Source organism: Palaemon carinicauda, chromosome 30 (genome assembly GCF_036898095.1).
Source record: "Palaemon carinicauda isolate YSFRI2023 chromosome 30, ASM3689809v2, whole genome shotgun sequence".
In the NCBI taxonomy this organism is placed as follows: Eukaryota; Metazoa; Arthropoda; class Malacostraca; order Decapoda; family Palaemonidae; genus Palaemon; species Palaemon carinicauda.
In genome coordinates this window covers 27,060,778-27,085,055 of record NC_090754.1, presented here as the reverse complement: position 1 = coordinate 27,085,055, position 24,278 = coordinate 27,060,778, and the positions used below count along the sequence as shown (strand labels likewise).

General features: G+C 39.9%; 1 protein-coding gene across 1 annotated transcript; it reads right to left on the bottom strand.

The window, feature by feature from the left end:
- Positions 1–12,405: 12,405 nt before the first annotated feature.
- Positions 12,406–16,944, bottom strand: LOC137622939 (uncharacterized). Its single transcript, XM_068353521.1, has one exon. It carries the CDS (start codon positions 16,927–16,929, stop codon positions 13,987–13,989), a length of 2,943 nt encoding a protein of 980 aa, XP_068209622.1. The 5' UTR covers positions 16,930–16,944; the 3' UTR covers positions 12,406–13,986.
- Between the last annotated feature and the right edge of the window lie 7,334 nt (positions 16,945–24,278).

Here is a 24,278-nt window from a genome sequence, read left to right as displayed (position 1 = left end):
TCCCTGTGCTGACGAATAATGCTGACACATGAGGACGGACTGCAGCTGTTCTTTTAAGGTATAGCCTCAAACTCCTTACTGGGCATAGTAAGAGATGGTCTGGGTCATCTGTTACAGAACGGAGACTAGAAATCCGGAAGGAGTCGAACCGAGGATCCGCTACTCCAGGATTCTGAGTCTTAGCAATAAACTCAGGGACGAAGCTGAACGTTACCTCCCCCCATCCCCTTGAATGGGCGATGTCATACGAGAGACAATGAAGTTTGCTAACACGCATGGCCGAAGCCAAAGCTAGCAGGAACACAGTCTTCCAGGTTAGATGGCGATCTGATGCCTGGCGTAATGGTTCATAGGGAGGTCTCTTACGAGACCTGAGAACTCGAACTACGTTCCATGGAGGAGGTCTCACTTCCGACTGAGGGCAGGTAAGTTCATAACTACATATGAGTAGAGAAAGTTCTAGCGATGAAGAAATGTCCATTCCTTTCAGCCTGAAAGCTAGACTTAAGGCTGAGCGATAGCCTTTCATTGCCGAGACTGAAAGGTGCATTTCTTCGCGCAAATACACGAGGAACTCCGCTATTGTTGGAATAGTGGCATCGAGTGGAGAGATACCCCTTCCACGACACCAACCATAGAAGACTTTCCACTTTGCCTGGTAGACTACTGCGGATGACTTTCGCAGATGTCCAGACATCCTGACGGCAACTTGCTGCGAAAATCCCCTCTCAGAGAGGAGATGCTGGATAGTCTCCAGGCGTGAAGTCGTAGCAAAGCTACGGCTTTGTGGAAGATATTTGCATGTGGTTGTCTGAGCAGATTGTGCCATGGAGGGAGTTCTCTTGGTAGCTCCGTTAGGAGTTGCAGAAGGTCCGGGAACCATTCCGCGTGATGCCATAGCGGAGCTATGAGTGTCATTGAAAGATTTTGTTGAACACCCTCCTCATCAGACAGAACGGGGGAAAGGCGTAAACGTCGATGTTGTCCCACCGTTGTTGGAAAGCATCTTGCCAGAGAGCCTTGGGGTCTGGGACTGGGGAGCTGTACAGCGGGAGCTTGAATTTCAGGGCTGTTGCGAACAGATCCACAGTGGGAGAACCCCACAAAGTCAGGACTTTGTTGGCTACTAGATGATCCAAAGACCACTCGGTACTCAATATCAGAGACTCTCTGCTCAGATTGTGGGCGAGCACATTCCTTTTGCCTGGAATGAAGCGTGCCGATAGTGGTATCGAGTGGATTTCGGCCCATCTCAGTATCTCAACTGCTAGATGGGATAGCTGCTGCAAAAAGGTACCTCCTTATTTGTTGATGTAAGCCACTACTGTGGTGTTGTCGCTCATCACCACCACAGAGTGACCCGCCAGGTATTGTTGGAGCTGTTGAAGGGCCAGGAAGACGGCCTTCATCTCTAGGAGATTTATATGGAGGTATTTTTCTGATTCTGACCACAGGTCTGAGTATGTGGGCCCCCACCCTTTCTTTGAAGCGTCCGAAAACAGCATCAAATCCGGGGGGGGGAGGACGAGAAGATCCACTCCTTTTCGTAGGTTCTCGTCTGTCACCCACCACTGGAGGTCCATCAGTCCCGCAGGTCCCATAGGGATCAGGACATCTGGGGAATCGTAACCTTGATTCCACCGAGACTTGAGTCGCCACTGGAGGGATCTCATCCTGAGGCGACCGTTGAAAACTAGTCGAGCCAATGATGAAAGGTGACCGAGGAGACGTAACCACGATTGGGCTGGAAGTTCTTCTCGTCTGAGAAAAGGGCTTGCGACCTTCCTCAGCCTTGCTATCCTGTTGTCTGATGGGAAGGGTTTGTGGAGATTGGTGTCTATAACCATGCCTAGGTATACCAGTCTTTGAGTGGGGAGCAGAGAGGACTTCTCGAGATTTACCATGATACCCAGATCCTGGCAAAGTCTCAGAAGTTTGTCCCGGTGTTGAAGAAGGGATGACGAGTCTGCTAGGATCAACCAGTCGTCCAGGTAACGAAGGAGACGGATGCCGTTCCTGTGTGCCTACAAAGATATTAGGGTGGACACTCTGGTAAAAACATGTGGTGCTGTGGAGAGACCAAAGCACAGCACCTTGAACTGGTACTCTTTGTTGTCTAGGCTGAATCTTAAGTACTTCCTTGAAGACGGATGGACTGGGATCTGGAAGTATGCGTCCTTTAGATCCAGTGTACACATTAAGTCTTGCAGTCTCACTGCTAGTCTGACCGTGTCTGCCGTCTCCATGCTAAACGGAGTTTGTTTGACAAACTTGTTCAGGGCTGAGAGGTCGATGACTAGTCTCCAGCCTCCAGACGCCTTCTTTACAAGATAGTCGACTGAAGAAGCCTGGGGACCCATCGAGGACCTCATGGAGAGCGCCCTTCTTCAACAGGGTCTGGACTTCTGCCCGAAGTCCTTGCTGATCCCATGGCAAGGAAGCTCAATGACACTGGATTCGTCATCAGGGGAGGTAGAGATGTTATGAATGGGATACGATGTCCTTGACTGATTACGGAAATCGTCCAGGAATTGGCCCCGAGTTGCTGCCACCTGTCTGCGCAACTTTGTAGGCATCCCCCCACTGGTGGACATGCAGGGGGACTGCCAATCCTAGCGTTTGCGGCCTCGGCTGCTCCCTCTAGGATTCTTACCTCCTCTGGAAGACTTTTTGCCTTTCCTATCCTTGACAGGAAAGGGCTTAGACACCACTGTCTTAACTGCTGCCAATGGTTTTGCGGTCTTGGTCGGACGGGACTGCTGGGATGCTGGAGGCTTATAGGGCTTAGATGTCAAAGCCCTATGAAGGAGAGAGTCTTGGTGCGACTTCCTCCACCTCTCAGTGGCCTGTTCCACATCCTTAGGCTCAAACAGGATCGTTCCTTCTAAGGAAGAATGCCTGAGCCTATTGATCTCGGTGCTAAGGACCTTCTGATGGAATCTCTCAGCCACCGCATCCCGACGTTTCAGGATGGTGTTTGCCCACAAGTTCGAGACTTGGTGGGCCAGAAACTCGATCGTGCGAGTGCCCGAGAGAAGGAACGTCTCCATAGCTTTCCTGGTACGTTCTTTGGAGAAATCCTCAGAGCGTATCAGGATACCTAAGGTCCCTAACCAGATGTCAATGCATAGCACACTTTGCAACCTTCTCCTGGTTAAGGATCTCTGTTGCCGAGAACGAGACCTGCCGGTTGGAGTGTCTCTCAAGAGGGACTCCCCTGGTAAGCTCTTCCAACCAATGGTGGGGAGGAAGAGCTAAACAAGGCTCCTCCAAGATCTCAAAGTACCTCCTTTGCTGTACGCGAGGAGGTGGGAGAAGCATGTTGCCGGCACTGGAACGGTTGGAGGAGGACAACTCGGAGAGCTGTACAGCAATCTTGTCCCTGGTACTCTTAACCCCGAGACCAGGGCAGAGCCGCACTGGCCTTAAAAGGTTTCTGAGAACCGAATACGCGGTCCAAGATTGTGTCCTTGCCCTCTCGAGGAGGGATCTCTGGGTCGGCAAACCCATTGAGAGCCCTCATTAGAGTCAGAACTTGCCAAAACGCATGCTCTGACTCTTGCTGTTCTCCTCCTGACGCTGGACTTGCAGTGAAGTCTCCTGTCCCCAAAGGCTCTTCTTGGGGAGATTCGCGGACGTTCTCCGAGTGGCTAGTTGGCTCGTCCTAGGTCTTGTAGAGGACTTTGGTAAAGTCTTCGAGTCCTTCGACTCCTTCCTGGGAAGGATGTAGGACTCCAACATAGAAGGTGGCAAGTTCTTTCCAGCCCCTACTCGGGAAGACTTCTCAGCACGAGGAGTGGTTTCCCTCATTGGTGCGATGGGGGAACGTCTCACCTCGCGTGATTCCCCTGAGGACGGGAAGTACTCGTCCGACAGGGAAGGAGAGAAAGTCTGGGGGGGTGAAGGAACCTGCCTCGAAAGCTTGCGTGGAGTCAACTTAGCCCTTGGAGAAGTTACCGCGTCCAGAACTCCTCTTTTTCTCTTCAGAAGAGTAGAAACAGCCAAGGATCTGTGACCTAATTCAGAGAGAACAGGCTTGAACGCCTGCGTAACTGCTCTGATTAGTGCACCGAACCATGGTTGTTGACTGACAGACGCGCTGTCAGACACTCCCTCTGGAGGGACAAGGATAGAAGGATCCCTGGGAGGAGTTCCCATAGGTGGGTTCGCCAGAAAAGGAAAAGGGATCCTGGACCCCTCTGGATGTTCCCTTCCGCCGCAATACACACTATTATGCGTTTGCGGGGAGGGGAATGCGGCGATGGCGACCTTGCCGTGCGTTGTCCAGCAGCCTCGCATGCGGCGATGGCGACCTTGCCGTGCGTTGTCCAGCAGCCTCGCATGCGGTGATGGCGACCTTGCCGTGCGTTGTCCAGCAGCCTCGCATGCGGCGATGGCGACCTTGCCGTGCGTTGTCCAGCAGCCTCGCATGCGGCGATGGTGCTCGCGCGATGGAGAATACTAGGGGTCGCATGCGGGAGGCTGATAGCGCGTGCGGGAGGCTGATAGCGCGTGCGGGAGGCTGATAGCGCGTGCGCGGGAGGCTGATAGCGCGTGCGCGGGAGACTGCTGATGCGCCGCGCGCGGGCAACTGCAAGGGCGAGCACGCGGGAGACTGATGGTGCGTAAGAGCAAGCGAGGGAGATTGTGGGCGCACAGGAGAGCGCGCAGGAGACTGATGGCGCACGGGAGAATGTTCGCGTGCGCAGGATCAGAGCGTTGAACACGCGGGCGAGAGTTTGCGCGCCTCAGAAGAAGCCGTAGGGCGCGCGTGCACAGGAGAGAGACCCCTGGCGCACGGGCACGCAGTTGAAGCCTGTGGGCTCGCATCTTGTGGGAGCGCGTCAGAATGGTGGCGCGCAACTTTAGGAGAGGATGGGCGCGCGTATCCTCGTGGGCGAGTGCAGGAGACTGTGCGTGTCGGCGCGCTGGAGACAGCTGTTGGTGCGTTGGCGAGCGCTGGCGCGTGATTGAAGTCAAAATCGACCTCCCAACTGCGCCCAGATCCTAAGATCGTGGGTGCGCAGGAGAGATGATTGCTGCGCGTGGGTGCTGGCGCGCAGGAGATCGCTGGCGTGCAGGAGAGCGCTGGCGCGCAGGAGAACATTGGGGCACAGGTGAGGGATGGCGCATAGCTGGGCGTGGGCGCGCTAGCTCAGGCAAAGCCTGGCGCGCATGAGAACGTGGGCGCGTATGCTCATTATTAGCATAGCGCGTGAGGAAGTATGCACGCGATGGTGCATACGCCCTTGATGCCCCGTATTAGGGTTAGATACCTGACGAGCGTGAAGGTCAGGTTTCGTCGGCGCGTAGCGCGCATCAGCACTCAGGAACGGTGACGGCAGGTCGGCAGGTCTGACGGGTGGAAGATCGACGTGTCCTTTGAAAGGATGACCTTCCACCGAAGGGGATCGTGAACGATCAGCTGAGAGGTCCAGGACCAAAGCAGGAACAGTCGGTGATCGCTGAAGAGGCTCCTCTGCGGAGGAGTGCAACGAGGATGTAGAACCAAAGAGGCGCCTCTGGAAGGCCTCTCTGGTGAAGAGGAAGGCGAGTCTTGCGACGGATACGCCCTCTGGGGGCCGTTGGATCAGCAAGCTGACCTTCTGCAGTCCTCCGAAGAGGAGTCTCTGTAAGTGAACTCCCCCGAGGGGAAGAAACACTAGCAGGAGAGACTGTTGGACTTAGTTTCTCCCTCGTTGGTTGAACAAGAACAGGAGAAACTAAGCCTTCAGCTACTGCGGGATTTGAAGAGGCAGAGGTATTAGGAGATACCGCATTGGATACCTCTGACACCACAACGTCGACAATCGACAGAAGATCAACCTCTGCCGGAGTCGGCGATTGCTTGACAGCGGCACCCAATCGGATGTAGTCAAGTAAGGCTTCCTTGGAGGGCGAACCCTCGAGCCCCAAGGAAAACCAAAGCTGTAAAAGATGGGTTAGTGACACATCCTCCCCCGGGGGGAGAGGTGGAGCTGCCTCACTAGGGGAGGCAACGCCACCTCTCGAACCCCGAGCTTGGAAAACAGTACAACGGTCTACGCTACCACTCGACGGTCTCTCGAAAGAGACCGACCGAGTGGGAGCTTCGGAGGAGGTTTGAGCAACGGAAGAAGAGTTCTTAGGTTTTTCTCCTTTCAAAGAAACCTTCGAAAGAGAAATATCCCACCTGGACTTCTTACGTCGCTGAGAAAACCTCTCCCACTGGGAGGTAGACCACTCCCTACACTCACCACACTTATTATCACCATCACACTGTTGACCTCTACAGTAAGGGTGTGAGGGTCTGTCTCGACCGCCGACATGTATGTTCCGCAGGGGCGGTCGGGTAATCCAGGGCAGGTGCGCATAATAGCAGAGGCCAACTTCACACACAAACCTGTCAAAAAGAGAAAGCAAAAAACAAACATTAATGGCTGCCAAAGAGCGGCGAGGATGAAAGCGGACACGCCCGACTACCATCCAAGCCGAGAGCAAAGGGAGTTCAAGCACAGGTGTGTGTGTGTGGGGGGGGGGGGGCAAGCTACCCTCCCCTACCCCCGCTAACTAGCGGTGTGGGTAGTAAACCCTCGTTAAATTTTAATGGGTCGTCATTTCAGCTACGCCGAAAGTAATACCCCTATTAAATAGCGTGGTTTGTATTCCAGTTACGGAACCACTACCCATTCAAGCGGTTGCCACCTTGCAATTAGTCTAATGCCTACCTTCCAGCTACACTGAATGATAATTCACATAAATAACAGGTTTGTTAGTATGGGAACAACTATATTCTTAACTACCTCAAAAATGTTGAATTCCTTCTAGAATATTTGGAGTATCTTGTGTTCAGTAGCTTCAACTGTCTGAGCAAAGGTTTTTCAGAAACAATATGACTTAAATGTAGCCACCTTAAATGGAATAGTATTTGGACTGAAATATTCTCTCACTTTTCAAATGAAACCATTTACAAATATAGCTATCATTATCCAGGCTTCTCTGTTGTGGAAAAACGTAATGGGAAGCAAATTCGTGCTTACTTTTGCTGAAGAGGGGGAAGTCATTAATGGCTTAAATTTATAGCCAACACTCCCTTCTTATAAAGGTGTTACACAGTCTTTACAAACTTTAAATTTTGGCACAAAGTGGTCACAAAGCTAATAATTATTAAAGTTATTAGCCGAGATTACCAAATATAAGCGTTAGACAATATCACAGAGAAATTAATCATGAGTGATACACTGAAGTTAAAGCACAAATGAACAAAATGTCAAATCAACAAATGGTGCGTAGACTTCAAAGAAGGGTGCTCTGCAAACCTACACCGTAAGAGTATATGCCTGTTCTGTCAGCAAGAACAGGAAATAGAAAAATTGAAAAATAAAAACCAAGAAGTAAAAAAAAAAATTGATAAAAATTATGTCCAAGTTCCAACAGTTAGAAATAAGGAACAAAGAAGTCATAGATGATGATGTAGAAAATGGGATTAGCAATCAAGAAATACAAAATAAGTTAAAATCAAGGACAGAACCTAGAGAGGAAATAACCAACTAAAACAGAGTTCATGAAACCCACTGAAGGAAGAGTAGTTAAGGCAAAGAAGACTAAACAACAGCTTATAAATGTAACTACCAACAAAACAGATTCAGCCCCTAGCAGAGGAAAAGGACGACGAGATGATGTTATTGGAGACGCTAAGGTAAAGGACCAAGGGAAGCACTTCGGCCTCAGAAAGAGGAGAAAGGCGAGGTACTATCCATGTGCCAATTATTATTATTATTATTATTACTAAGCCAAGCTACAACCCTAGTTAGAAAAGTAAGATGCTATAAGCCCAAGGGCTCCAACAGGGAAAAATAGCCAAGTGAGGAAAGAAAATAAATAAATGAGAATAAATTAACAATATATCATTCTAAAAACAGTATCAGCGTCAAAACAGACATGTCATAAATAAACTATTAACAAACGTCAAAAACAGATATGTCATATATAAACTATAAAAAGACTCATGTCAGCCTGGTCAACATAAAAACATTTGCTCCAACTTTGAACTCTTGAAGTTCTACTGATTCAACTACCCGATTAGGAAGATCATTCCACAACTTGGTAACAGCTGGAATAAAACTTCTAGAATACTGTGTAGTATTGACCCTCATGATGGAGAAGGCCTGGCTATTAGAATTAACTGCCTGCCTAATATTACGAACAAGTTAGAATTGTCCAGGGAGATCTGAATGTAAAGGATGGTCAGAGTTATACAAAATCTTATGCAACATGCATAATGAACTAATTTAACGACAGTGCCAAAGATTAATGTCTAGATCAGGAATAAGAAATTTAATAGACCGTAAATTTCTGTCCAACAAATTAAGATGAGAATCAGCAGCTGAACACCAGACAGGAGAACAATACTCAAAACAAGGTAGAATGAAAGAATTAAAACACTTCTTCAGAATAGATTGATCACCGAAAATCTTGTAAGACTTTCTCAATAAGCCAATTTTTTGTGCAATTGAAGAAGACACAGACCTAATGTGTTTCTCAAAAGTAAATTTGCTGTCGAGAATTACACCTAAAATTTTAAAATTCATAAAAATTTAAAGAAACATTATCAATACTGAGATCCGGATGGTGAGGAGCCACCGTCCTTGACCTACTTACAATCATACTGAGTTTTGTTAGGATTCAACTTCATACCCCATAATTTGCACCATGCACTAATTTTAGCTAAATCTCTATTAAGGGATTCACCAACCCCAGATCTACATTCAGGGGATGGAATTGATGCAAAGAGAGTAGCATCATCTGCATATGCAACAAGCTTGTTTTCTAGGCCAAACCACATGTCATGTGTATATAGTATGAAAAGTAATGGGCCAAGAACACTACCCTGTGGAACACCGGATATCACATTCCTATATTCACTATGGTGCCCATCAACAACTCCTCTTTGAGATCTATTAGCCAAAAAATCAATAATAATGCTAAGAAACGACCCACCCACTCCCAACTGTTTGTGTTCGAAAACAAGTGCCTCATGATTAACACGGTCAAAGGCAGCCCTAAAATCAAAGCCAATCATACGAACTTCCTGACCAAAATCAAGGGATTTCTGTAAAGCATTGGAGATTGTAACAAGGGCATCACATGCTCCAAGGCCTTTACGAAAATCAAATTGCAAACTAGGGAGTAGATGATTACCTTCAGCAAACCTATTAAGACGTTTTTCCAGAAGACAGAAATGGTAGTTAGTAAAACTACAACAGAGAACAAAAAAGACCTCTATTATTGTTCAGGCAACTGAAAATTACCTATTCCTAAGAAAGGAAACTGCTGGCTAAACAGACCCTTTGGTTAAACAACTGTTGAAACAGCTAGAAATAACACCAATAATACTATAGTTGTAGGTATTCTCCCAAGACTCAATGTCAGCACCTTCACCGTCGGTAAGGCCATAGGAATAAGTGAAAGGCTCAAGACCACATGCCACAGAAAGAAAATAAAATTTATAGACCTCTGGGACACTCTACGACAAGAGAAAATTATGCAAGAGAGACGGAATATACTTTAGAGAAGAAGGCAAGAAAGTATACGGAAACCAACTTAATCTCAGCCTATACAATTACTTAAACACAGTAGACCACAAACTAGACCCTTAGGAAATCCTACAAAAACAAAGAGGAAATTTGGCTGAAAACTTAGTTAATACAGATAAAAGTAAAACTATAACACTAGTAAAGCAGGGAAACTAGCAAAGCCACAGAGGAAGAGAAACAAAAGAAAATTTCCTCAGAGTGGCACAAATCAATGTTCACTCAGAAACAAAATGAAAAGCTTCAGGGTAATGATAGCTAGTGAGAAATCAAATGTCATAGGCATTACCGAGACCTGGATTCAAGAAAAAAACAAAGGATTTTATCGGAGAATACGAAATCTCAGGTTTCAAGCTTTCAAGAAGGATTGCCTCACCAAAAAAAGATGGAGGGGAAATGGTCTATGGTGAAAATCACTTAAACCCCATAAAAATTAAAATAGAAACTGAAAGTCAAGTGACAGGTGTAAATATTAACACTATAGGAAAAAAACATATCCATACTAGTAATATACAGACCACCACATCAAACACAAGAACAGGATGAAGAGCTGTATAGACAACTTGAACAAGTAGTTAACAATAAGTTAGCGGTCCTAATGGGAGACTTCAATGCAGCAGTAAACTGGGACACTATGAATTTTACATCATACACAGAGGGACATGGGTCACTAAAATTTGTCAACAATGAATTCCTCCATCAGTCGGTCGATAAACCAACATACTAGATATTGTACTAACAACAGAAGAAAATTTAGTATCTAGTATTTCATTAGGCAAAAATATTGGCAAAAGTGACCACAAAATAGTTAGGTTTCAGGTAAATATTCCGCATCTAAAAGAAAGGAAGATTATAAAAGAGTTGGACTACTGGATACAACTGAAGGAATACACCAAGGATTTACAATACGACAAAACAGGGAAGATAGATACACAATGGGACTCCTTTGTAGAAGAAATATATAAAGAAAAAAGATCAAATGTATATCGCAGGGAAAAATTTTACCAAATGTAACTTCACAACCGAGGTGGTTCAACAGAGAAATAGCTAATGCAAGAAGAAGTAAAGATAACAAACATAAATCAATGGGTCCACAGCCTTCAATTCATGAAATTTCCGAGCACAAGAAGTTAGGCAGAAAAGTAGATAAACTAGTTAGAAAGGCCAAGATCAATGAAGAGAAAAGACGTTAAGCAGAAACGTAGATAAACTAGTTAGAAAGTTCAAGATCAATGAAGAAGAGTGGCTTCAGCTAGTAAAGAAACCCCCAAAGAATTTTTTGCATATGAAAATAGTAGAAAACCTATCAAAAACAACATTAATCCATGAAGAGACTCTGAGAGTAACATTAAAACAAATGATTTGGAAAAAGCCAAACTGATGAATGCATATTCGACAACTGTATTCACTAGGAAAGAATCAACGACCCTCCTCGAACCATCTATCAAATATGAATGGCCATAAACATTAAATAGAATCACCTTTACAATGGATGATGTCAAAAAGAAAATAAAAGGACTCAGTAAGTCTAAGGCATCAGGTCCAGATGATATTCATCCAAGAGAGATTATAGAACTAGAAGAAGAGATAACCCCACACTTTTACAAAATATTCTGAAAGACATCCAACAAAAGAAAAGCACCACAAAGATGGAAATTAGGCAATGTTCCTCCAATCTACAAGAAAGTACCAAAAGAAGAACTTGGCAACTACCAATCTGTCTAACTTCAGTGTTTTGGAAAAATTTTGAATAAATTATAGTAGATTCAATAATAGAACATATAGAGAAAAACAATCTTCTTATAGACAGCCAACATGGTTTTAGACAAGAGAGATCATGTGTGACAAATCTTCTGGAATTTTTCCACATGTTTAGCATTTATAACAAAAGTAAGGCAATAGACATCATATACCTAGATTTTCAAAAGGCTTTTGACAAAGTTCCTCATAAAAAATTGATGATCAAAATTAGAGCCCTAGGCATCATTGCCAAGCCAGCTGAATGGATCAAAGATTGGGCACCAAACAGAAAATAGAGTTGTAATCAATGGAGAAGCTTCACAGTAGGCAGCTGTTACAAGCGGAGTACCTCAAAGATCTGTCCTTGGCCCATTGCTATCTCTAATCTACACTAACGACATAGATTTAGGGTTAACTAGTATGTAGAACCAAATCTGCCGACGATACTAAACTAGGAATAAACGCTGCAAACTCAAAAGATGTAGAAGCCTAAGAGAGGATCTAATGAAGCTAGGATAATGGTCCAGAAAATGTCAAATGCCTTTCAACTGTAGGAAATGGGAAGTTATGCAAATAGGTTATAGTAACCCACAATCAGATTAATCACTCCTAGGTAATGAACCAAAGTGTGGACCAAAAGGAAGATCTTGGTATTATTATCAGCAAGGTTTTGAAGTTCACCAAACAGAGCATAAAAACTGAAAAGAAAGCACAAAAACTAATAGGTTACATAAAGAGACAATTCAAATACAGAAACAAAGACACTATTGCAGCTGTACACATCACAAGTAAGACCCCATCTAGAATACGGAGTCAATTCTCGAATCCAAGTATTCAGAAGGATACAGATAAACTGGAAGCAGTACAAGCTAGGGCCACCAAACTAGTCCCAAGACTAAGACAATTTGGATAGCGACGGAAGATGGAACGTTTGAGCTTATTTGATCAACAAACTTGACGACTAAGGGGACAGTTAATAGAGGCACGCACGCACTCACTCACTCACTCACTCACTCTCAATTTTGTTATTGTATACTGTACCTCATAAATTATACATTATAAAGCACTTCTTGTGTCAAAGGAAACAAATAGATATGTTCATTAATTTCTTTATAACAAAGTCCATTATTACAGACGAGTAGTTTTATATCTTTCGACAGACATTAGCAAATACTGTATTTCTTTTGTCAAAAAATACATATGGATATTTTCATTACCTTTCTGTACAACATAAAGTCCTTCATTACTGAAGAGTAGTTTTACTGTACTGTATACCTTTTGATGACTTTATTGTGGAATTATTACAAAATAACATAGTCACTTCAATGAATCAAAACTTTTTTTTTTGTACTTAAAATCACAGTACTTTACCAATATTTCAGAGAAAATTATATAACACGATTTTCTGAAAAATTATTCTATAATCACTTCACACTGCATTAAAAAAATATTTTGGTTGTTTAGAGTGAAATAAAATGGAAAATAAGGCAACCTTTTAAAATATCTGTAATCAGCAGTAACACAAACATAGAAATGTAGCTTATTATAGAGTAAGTGAGCAAGTATATCCAATTGTGACAAATCTCGTACTATACCTGTACAGTATATAGCTTGAGTATCGGATCCGCGGCATCATATTATTATTATTATTATTATTATTAAATGCTAAGCTACATTCCTAGTTAGAAAAGCAGAATGCTATAAGCCCAGGGGCCCCAACAGGGAAAATAGCCCAGTGAGGAAAGGAAATAAGGAAAAATAAAATATTTTTAAGAATATTAAGAGCATTAAAATAAATATTTCCTATATAAACCATAAAAACTTTAACAAAACAAGAGGAAGAGAAACTAGATAGAACAGTGTGCCTGAGTGTACCCTAAAGCAAGAGAACTCTGTCCCACGAGAGTGGAAGACTAGTGAGGGGGTTAAGCTCTTGAGCTTTATTATGAATTGTTCATTCCATCCAGCTAATTCAGATTTTATAAACACAATCTTACAACTTAAAACTGTTATTTAGGCAATGATAGTTTTGATTTCAAACAAATGTGATTTACTAAAAACAAAAATTATTTTTTCAATACAAATCCACATTTCCATTTAATGTTCCAGCCCTCGGTATTGCTCATTTCTCAAAACTATCCCACGCTACATGTACTAAAAAGTGAGACTCCGTGGGGAACAGATGTGGTATTGCTAGTCGGACTATCCTTTCTTCTTTTGAATAGGGATTTAAATGTTTAGGACTCTAGAAAACCACATTTTTACGCTTTTAAATGATAAACCTATATAAACAAATAAAAATCTGTTTTGAAAAAATCACATACAGTACAGTATTTGCAAATTCTGCTGACTTTCAGGAAGAATTTAAAAACATTATAATATAAATAACTGCACACATTCTTCACAATATCACTAATATTTTACATAAGATTTTCCCAAAACAGGTTTAGATGTGAAATTATTTCTCTTCACTAAGACCCTTTGATCTTTCTGTTTTTATTTCTAGCTAGTCTAAGTGTTTCCTAGATGTTCTCTCTCTTCTGGGAATTACCATTTTTAGTACTTTACAAGCAGATCCTCCCTTCCCATTAAAAATGGTAAAGGCTTTAGAAATAATGGCTACTTGCAATAGGTTTTGTAACACAACTAAGATATACATGGAGGAACTGCTTACTTAATAACTCATTGGGGCTTCATTAACCTCCACTCGTTCATTATTTATGAAAATCTGGTTGCTCAGAGTCTTTCGAATGTATTTGCTTTTACTGTTACTATCAACATACTTGAATTGCTTCAAATAATTTTCACTAACTAAATTCTTTAAAAACTTACTATTCTTTACTTCATCTGTTACAACACAATATTCTAAGGAAGATATAGTTAGTGAAAATGGTTCTACCTCATCACATACATTTTTCTTCAATTCTATGAGCTTATCGATGACTTTTTCTACTCCAGTTAAAGTTAACCTTGTATAGTCCAGTGTAATACTTTGAGCTAGAGACAAGATTTCCAAAAATTTTAGCAAATTGACTTTTGCAACCTGTTTATCACATTTACATTGGTCCAAGATATCATCAGTGAGGTCAGTCAATGGGCAACGAACCCTCAAATCACCACAAAGATCTTTTCTAATTGTAATAAATTCACTTGTATAATTAAGGCTAAGAATATCATAAAAATAAGCATCATAAATCAACCCAACAATGTCCTCTAGCTTATCTTTGTGCTCACTGTCCAAATGGTTGCAGCAGCAAGAAAAATCTTGGCACATTTTCAAATTAGAGGTAATTATTAGTTCTTTACCCGAAGGTTTATTTCTACGTCGCATTTCTCGTTCCTCTTTGCTCAGACGGGGTTTCTTTTGTATAACTACACACATATTAGTCTGTTCTTCCCTTATACAATGTCTTTTCATCTTTTCCTCTAAGTTGTCTTCTGAAGCGTGTTTCTGCAATATATTTCTCAATCCACTCACTGAGACACTTGAATCCAGGAGTATTAACCTTTGTGTGGAAAATTTTGTCAAAAAAGAGATGCATGAATCATTCCAAAACTCTGCATCTCTTAGTAAGAGTGTTTGCAAATTTCTTGGAAGTTTACTATGTATTAAAATTTGAAAAGGCTTGGAGTGACATGTTTTATTTCCTTCAGGATTGTTTTCAAGAGAGGCAGCATGAGGATTAAAATTTATATAGAGACCTTCAAGACCTGTAAAGTCAGATAAATCTAGAAAATAATTTTCTTTCATGAGCATACCTTGTATGGTGAGAGCATGGAGTTGCTTTTTATCTTCAAAGGTTTGTAAAAATTCATTGAATTTGTCAAAATATCTAATATAAACATTGAAAGACACATCTGTAGGTAGAGATGGAAATCTTAATTTTGGCAAACTTGTACATTCACCCTCTGATGATCTTAATTCTACCTTTATGACTACGCTTTTCAAGTTAGGCAATCCCTCAAGGGATAAAGCTTCAGCTAAAGTAGCAACATCATACACTGTAATATCTAGAATTTCTAGTCGCCTCATGCATTTACACTTCAAAAAATTTGGAATGTTTGAACATAGAAGTGGTCCCTCATACTTTGTAATGAAAAGTGGTTCATCAATTTGTGCAATTTTAGTTGGTAGCTTGGAAATGTTACTGTCACAGGGTACTGGCACAGTTTGTTTATGCATGATGGCTATTTGGATAGTAGCAAAATTATATAAGCCTGTTATGCTTCTGAGCATATCCAAAACATATCCTATTGTTTTTCTTTGGACACCACTTTCAATCCTAATGGTGATTTGTTTGCTTAACTTCACATTCTCCAATATTTTAAAAAGAGCTTTAATTTTTCTTTCATCATCCATAAACTTGCATTTAATCACCCAAGTATATTTTTGTGCTAATAAATCACAGGTCAATCTCATCACATCTTCGTGAAAATTACAGTATTCTGCTAGAGAGATCAGGAAAGACCACTTAGTAAAGGTTCCTTGATTTGAAAAATCTTCATTTGTCATGGGATTTTTCTCAAATTTTCTTGAGTTTGAAGATTTAACATCCATACACTTCTCAAGATAACTTTTCAAGTGAACATAATTGGTATCTAATTTGTTCGTTTCATTCCAAATAGCACAAGCATACCTAATTACCCTCTTGAATAATAGGGCTTGACAAACACATTCCTTAATAGCTGTTCTTGGGTTAGCTACTACATACCTAGCAGCCAAAAAGTCTTCAATAATGCGAAGTTGGAAAACGTACGAACCTTCCTGTCGTATAAACAGCAGTGACCTTAACTGCACACTGATGTCCGAGAGGTCCTTATCTGAGTACTCCATTTTGTTATTCAAAATAAAATAAAATGCTATCTTTTCCAGTAATTTACAATGAGCAGTAGCATTTTCAATAGATGATATTTTCTTTTCCAAGAATGACTGAAGCAGCAGGTGAACAAATTTTTGTTCTCTAACTTCACTAAAGACAATGACCATATCTGGGATATTAATGACACTTTTATATTCACAGCCATCATATAGAGAATTGACATCCTGGTATCCACTACTGGATAACAAAGTAAGTAGCATCTTTTTGACTGATGTTTCATCAAGAGGATCTATCTTGAGAACACAATAATTAGATGACCAGACATTTGGGGAACTATTACTGGAAAAGACCCACTTTCCTTTTAATTTGTCAACATTTCTAATCCCATCAGAATCTATATTGCTGTTAACAAGAAATAGAATATCTCCACAATTCATCAATGTAAACAAACACAGATCAATTTTATGCTCTTTAACTGTTTCTGGGCAACTTCTATAGATCTTTCTTTTGATTATATCATAAATATCCCGGCAACTCAAATGGGGGATAAACCTGTTGGGCGAGTCAAGAATTAATACCAAATCATATTTCATAAAGTTTTCCTCACAATAAAATCTTTGTGTTAATCTCCGAAGAACAGTTGATTTTCCTGATCCTGAAGGTCCACACAACACAACTGGTGGCTTAACAGTCTCAAGAAACTGCTCAAAGTCCTCAACAGAGTTTCCTTCTCTGGAAAAAAAAATAATGAAAACAATTTTCATAAAATAATTTAGTTTCATACATGTACGTTGCATTGCTAATATCAAGTAAGTGTGAGCTTTTTAACGTTAAAATTAAAAGCTTCCTCTCAATTGCTTATACCCTACCCTCTGGAAACCTTCCACAGCATGAATATTGAGCGCCTTCGTGAGAAAGTGCAATCTGTAGTCAAGGTTCCCAGTTTACTCATGCTCTCATACTATTGAAGTTGTTGTAGACTTACAGGTAAACACACAGAACTATTTGAAGTGGGGTGGAAGGAGGAACATAATGTGATCTTGTGGAGGATTTTTATTTATTTTCAGTTTTTGTTTTTGCCAAATCGAGAGAGAGAGAGAGAGAGAGAGAGAGAGAGAGAGAGAGAGAGAGAGAGAGAGAGAGAGAGAGAGAGAGAGTGTGTATCGATTGTTGTGAGAAAGACTGTTGGTATAAATGAGATTGTTTGTTTATGTTTTAGCTAGGTTACGGCAGTGGTGAATGTCTTGGGTGAATGGCTTTTTGATTTGACTGCTGCTAGAGGCGGTTGTGTGTGTGAATGCTGGATTTACTTAATATTTTTTACCAGCGTGGAAGTGTTCAATAATTTTGAAAACCGTAATTCCTCCTTGGAGACACTTACTCCTTTGGAGAGATATTTTATGTGGAATTGATTGTTGACGACCTGGCTTGTGATAAGGAAATCGATACGACCACTCAGAATTATATATTTAGACTGCTCTTTGGATTGACTGATTGTTGATGACCTGGAATGCATTAAAGGACATAATTTGATTGTTCTTGTGCTGTGATAATTATGATGATGATGATGATGATGACACCCATGACCCCGAAGAGTTAAGGCCGTTGTGGCAAATTAAGGCACTTTTCTGTTTACCATATACTGTAGTGGTAGTTTGCCGTAAAAGACAGTTCGACTTAAGAGTGGAGGGCAGTGTTGGTGTCCCATAAAATATAATATATAAACATGATATTTTTAATTTAAAATAAATTTTTAATTTAAAATAAATTTTTCAATATACTTACCCAGTGGATATATATGTAGCTTAATTATATATATCCACCGGGTAAGTATATTTAAAAATGATATTTTCAATTTAAAATAAATTTTTGAATATACTTACCCGGTGGATATATATAATTAAGCTACATATATATCCACAGGCTTAGTTAAATATTCAAAAATACAAATTTTGGTGTTGGTGTGCAGTGTAATTTTAAGTTTGTTAGGGTTTTTTGGGGTTTATATGAATGGTGTTTTGGTTATTATATGTTTAGTGTTAAGTTTTGATTAGTTCAAGGTTTTTATTTTGATAGTGGATGGTTTATGATTTATTTTTAGTTTTAAGAAATATAGTTTTAAGGTTAAGTTTTGTTTTTATGTCCTTTTTGTCCAAGAGTCCTGCTGATGATAACGTTAGGGGAAAGTTTGTTTTGTTGAGACAATTGTCAGTAGGTGTGATTCAGGGTGTGGGGCTTGTTTTTTAAACATCCCGCCACATTAATTTGGCGCCCTAACAGGGACTGCCGAGGTGGGATAGGAAGCTGGACTGTTGGACGAAGGACGGAATTAGGATTAAGGTTGATGAAAAATGGAAGAGCAATTAAAGGTATTAAGGGAGGAATTGCGGTTGAGTAAGGAGCGCGAGGAGAAATTGTTGCACGAGAATAAGAAGTTAAGTTGTGAGAATGAAGAGATGCGAAAGGAACTGAAAGCGCTAAAGGGAACTGTAGAGAGAGTGGAAGAGGGTGTTGAGATAGAGATATGTGAGAATGAGGAACGAATGGAAGCTATGATGGGGCAGGTAATGGGAATGATGAAAATGTTCATGGGTGAAGGCGCAGTCGGAGGAGTGGTCTCTGCTACGGGTAAAGGGTTGCTGGTGAAAGAAAAGGTTAAGGCAAGTGATAATGGGAAAGGAAGTGATAGTGAAGTTAAAGGGACTAGGTATAGTAACGATGAACAGAAAGGTGAGAGGATGAAAGGAAAGGTAAAGTGATGTGAAGAAAGAGAAGAAAAAGTGTCAGGATGAGAGCAAGGGTGAAAGTGGCGAGTAAGAAAAGGGCTAGGAAGAGTATAATCAAGGATAGGAGTATGAGTGTGGAATTAGATTCTTTATATTCTAGCGAGGAAGTAGGAAACAAGGAGGAAGGTAGCAGTGATGATAGCAGTGAGAATGAACGTAATGTGTGTAAGACTGTGTTTATGAGAGAGGTACCTCGGTGTGAAAGGTTCAATGAGCATAGTAGTAGGGATGTATAAGTTTTTTTCAAGGAGTATGAGAGGTATTGTCAGGATAAGTATGGTGATAGTAAGAGAGTTTGGGCTAGGGAGTTAGGAGAATATTTGACTGGGTATTTGTTGACGATGTATGGTGTGATAATGAGTGTGGAGGATGTTGGATATGATAGTGTGAAAGGTAGGATAATTGAACAGGTAAAGCATATGAAAGGGAGTGTTAGGTATAAGCGTAAGAATGATTTTGATGAGGCACAGATGAATCTAGAAGCAATATCAATGTACAGTATGTATGTACAGTAGGTTGGAAAAGTTAGCTAGGAAGAAGTATGGAGATGAAGGTATAAATGGGAATAAGGAATTAATGAAGTAGTTTTTGGCTACTGTACCTGAGAATATTGCTGAATTTATCAATTTGAAACGTAAGGAGAAGATGAGGTGGACGAAAGAAAGATTGACATGGGATGATATTTTAGAGATAGTTGAGGATTACGAGTTGGATAGATGTATGAAAGAAAGTAAATCTGTGAGTGTAAGAACTGGAATGGAGGAAAGTGTGCCAGAATTTTAGTTTTAGAGATGCTGTTATGAGAGGACCGATGAGAGGAGCTGATAGTGTAGTAGATAGGAGTGTTAGGGCGAGTAATGTGAGAATACCTGTAAGGACAAATGAAGGGTTTAGGCCAGGGAATCAGATTTGGAGAGATAGGAGTACTAGTGCGCAGCGAGGTATGTCAGATAAAAAGACACATTGTAGAAAATGATGATCTGACTATCATAATGCATGAGAATTCAAGAATGGAAACAAACACTATATTATAAAATGTACACCTAAGATACGTAAAGCAATCTATGAAAATGGAGATAAACTTAGTACCACATATAGAATGTGTGATGTTATGACCATTACATGCCCTACCAGTGTTACAAATGCCAGGAATTTGGGCATAGTGCAGCAAGTTGCAAGAATAAACAGTCGTTCCCTAAGTGCACAGGAGAACATAAAGCGGGTCATTGCAGTGCTGTTGAAGTTAAATGCATAAATTGTGTAAGAAAGAACTATGATGACATAACAACACAAATCCTATGATAGACTAAACTACGAAGTTTATAAACAATAAATAACAAGAGCCAGAAACAATATTGACCATGGCTTCAATTAAGAAAAATATATAATCTAATAAATATACAATCCATTGGCAATAAAACTCATATCATTACAGAAGTCGTAAGTGATCAAGATGTGGATATTTGCTTATCAACTGAAACTTGGTTGAGTGGGAATGTGAGTGACAGATCGAAAATAAATGAAATGACACCTAAATCTTATAACTTTTACTATGAACCAAGAGAAGACAAAAGAGGAGGTGGCATTGGAATCTTAATTAAGAAATCATATAAAGTTACAGTAAGAAATCATCTCATAGTTAATTCATTTGAATATATGAATATTAAAATTTTATCTAGAAATGTAAATCTAGAAATAGTTATACTCTATAGACCACCGAGGAAAAGCAAAAGAATTTTTCTAGATGATTTTAATAACTTACTAGATACATTGAACGACAATGGAAATATAGTTATATGTGGTGATTTCAACCTACATCTTGATAACCGAGTAGACCCATATGTTCAAGAATTTAGAGAATTGATTGACAACCATGACCTTGAAAACATAGTGTCTGAACCAACAGCTCAGTCTAATCATATACTAGATCTAGTTATAGTAAATAAAAACAACATCATACTAAATATGGAGATTGAACCTGACTGCTCTATATCCCCAATGCATAAGTTAATGTCTTTTGAAATAGATGTTAGAAAAAATAATGCAATACAGAAGGAAATCACATACAGAATTAAGACCTACTTTGATCCAAAAGAGTTCATTGAACAAAGCCTAGAAGATATAAAAGGGATAATAACACCAGTCTGTAACTGTGAAGAGAAGCACACCCTAGTAAAGAGACAATCCTGTGTAAACTGCAATACTGTTAGAAGTAAAATAATACTTGCAACTAATTATAATAATAGGTTCCCGGAAAAAAACAAACAAATCACAATTAAAGAAAAATCGAATTGGTTTGATAATGAATTACATGAAGAAAAAAAAGAAAAAGAAAAATGGAGAATAAAGGGATAAGAAATAAAAATAATGAAAGCTGGCAACATTACAAATCAGCTAGAAATCGCTACAATTACCTTATCTTAGTTATAAAAAAAAAAAAAAGCCTATTTTAAAAAGTGTGCAATGAAAATGACCCAAGGAAAATGCATAAGAACCTAAAGAAACTATTAGGTCTAAAGACAGAAATAGTATTGCCTGACATAACTAATGATCCTAAATGCCTAGCAAGTGATTTTATTGATTATTTTGAAGAAAAACTAAATCATATCTGCTCCAGTTTTCGCAACATCGGCACAACAGAACAAAGGAATACATCAGCAACAAGTGTAAGTAAGCTAAGGGTATGCAAAGAGTTAAGTCAGAGTGATTATATGAGAATAATAAAGAAAGTAAAAAAAATCTACTGCGGAAATGACCCATTTCCAATTGACGATGTAAAAGATGCAGAAAATTTCACCAGACTACAAGAGACCTACTGAAACATGGTAAATATGAGTCTAACACAGGCAGTTTTCCCTGATTGTGAGAAAGTTGCATGTATCAAGCCTGTCTATAAAGGAAAGGTTGATACAGACAATTTAAGTTCATATAGGCCAATATCAAATCTGTCATATTTTTCGAAAATTATTGAAACTGCTGTATACGAACAAACCTGGAAATATCTGAAACAATCTAATGCCATACCTGATGATCAATCTGCATACAGAGAAAATTACTCCACAGAAACAAGTGTTAGCGATTAAAAATGACAACAGAAATTATAACAAATGGCAAGTGTTGCATTCTTGTGATACTGGATCTAATTGCAGCATTTGATACAGTAGAACATACATATCTGATGGAAGACCTTAAAGCTGTGGGCACTGTAGAACGAGCATATGACTGGTTTGTGAGTTATCTTGAAAACCGCAAAGTTATAGTAGTAATATCAAATGTTGAATCTGAGACAAGAAAACTAACCAAAGGAGTGCCTCAAGGCAGAGTACTAGGTCCTCTCCTGTTTGAAATTTACACGATTGAACTGGCAAATATACTTGAAACTCACAGAGTTATGTTTAAAATATACGCTGATGATACACAATTCAATTTCCCAATAGCATCAGTTGATGAAGCTAAAAGAAAGATTACATGAAATAATGAATGACATTAAGGCTTGGATGTTAACAAAAAAGGTCAAGCTCAATGAAGATAAAAGTGAATGTATTATTTTTGGAAATGAAAAAAAATAGCAAAAGAATCGAATGCTTCCAAAGAATTGAAATAGGTCAATCGATCATTGACCTAAATAAATCCGTCATAAATCTTGAAATAATCATGGATGATAGACTGACAATGAATGAACATATAAATAACATGGTAAGAAATTGTAACTATCACATTAAAAACATAGCATTTATTAGTAAATACTTAAATGAAAAATCTATGGCCATACTCATTAATCACCACATATTTTCAAGAATTGATTACTGCAACTCACTGTTCTATGGCTTACCAAATTATCAGCTGAAGAAAAATTATATTTTCATTATAAAATAAATTTTTGAACATACTTACCCAGTGGATATATATTTAGCTAACATCTCTGACATACGGCAGAAAATTCAAAACTCGCGGGCAATCGTAGATTGGGAAGCTACGTGTACTACTACCGCCACCACTCGCCAGGATACTGGAACCATTCCACAAGTCCTAAGGTCATCTCTTGCCCATAGGTCTCTAGAGGAGGGGGGGGAAGGGAGGGAGTTTAATTATATATATCCACCGGGTAAGTACTGTATGTTCAAAAATTTATTTTATAATGAAAATATCATTTTTAAACAGACTTAGCCAGTGGATATATATATTACTGTAGCTGATTGACACCCTTTGGTGGAGGGTAAGAGACCCGCAGTAAAACAACATAGGAAATATAACTCGAGTTTTGATAAAAACAAACTTAAGGGTTCGTACCTGATAAGGAAGCTGACTTTTATGATTCACTCACTCACTCACTCACTCACTCACTCACTCACTCACTCACTCACTCACTCACTCACTCACTCACTCACTGTACAGTGACTTGGGACGAGAATAAATATCTGGATCGAAAAGAACTACGTTTTCTCTCTCTCTCTAAGTTAAGAGTAATGGCTCAAGCCACTCACTCTCCGACAATAAAAGGCTATTTGACTGAAGAAACATACTAAAAGGACTAATTAATTGCAAAATAACATGTTCCTTTTATCTACTACAACTCAAAAACTTCAGTTTGTAAGAAGAATGTACTATTCGTCAAATATCGATGACAAAGTGAAATCATAATATCGTAACGATAGACTGAAAACTGCGTAGCATAAATAAACTGAACGCTAGTTAATCTTTGAAAACAGATCGAAGACTATCCGAAGAAAAAATTTATTAAAAGGACAAAAATTTTCTTGAAATATTCATCATATCAATCCATAAAAATACATAATTTACTCGGCATTTAGCACAAATGGAGTGGGGATCGATTGAGGCCTAAGGAAGGCGGGTCTTACAGCCTTTCACACACTTCCTATACACAGGGAAGGGTCGGCCATTATGGAATATCCAGAGAGAGATCAAACAAGCAAGGGTCAAAAATAGTCAAACCAAAAGTATTCTAAGAAAAGTCGTAAGAAAATCCAATCAAGCTAAAGCCATTAACCAAAAAACAAGTACTTCACCAAAGCTGTTGCAAACTTGAAGGTTATGCGCAAGCATGAAAGTTCCAATGTTGTCGCCAGAGCGGCAGAGAAGAACTGAGGACTTGTGGAATGGTTCCAGTATCCTGGCGAGTAGTGGCGCTCGTAGTACATCTAGCTTCCCAGTCTACAATTGCCCGCGAGTTTTGAATTTTCTGCCGTACGTCAGAGACGTTAGCTATATATAATATATATATATATAATATATATATATATATATATAATATATATATATATATATAATATATATATATAATATATATATATAATATATATATATAATATATATATATATATATATATATATATATATAT

Excerpts from the sequence above, each read along its gene's own strand:
- LOC137622939 (XM_068353521.1), bottom strand. The coding sequence starts at position 16,929 with ATGCAACGTACATGTATGAAACTAAATTATTTTATGAAAATTGTTTTC.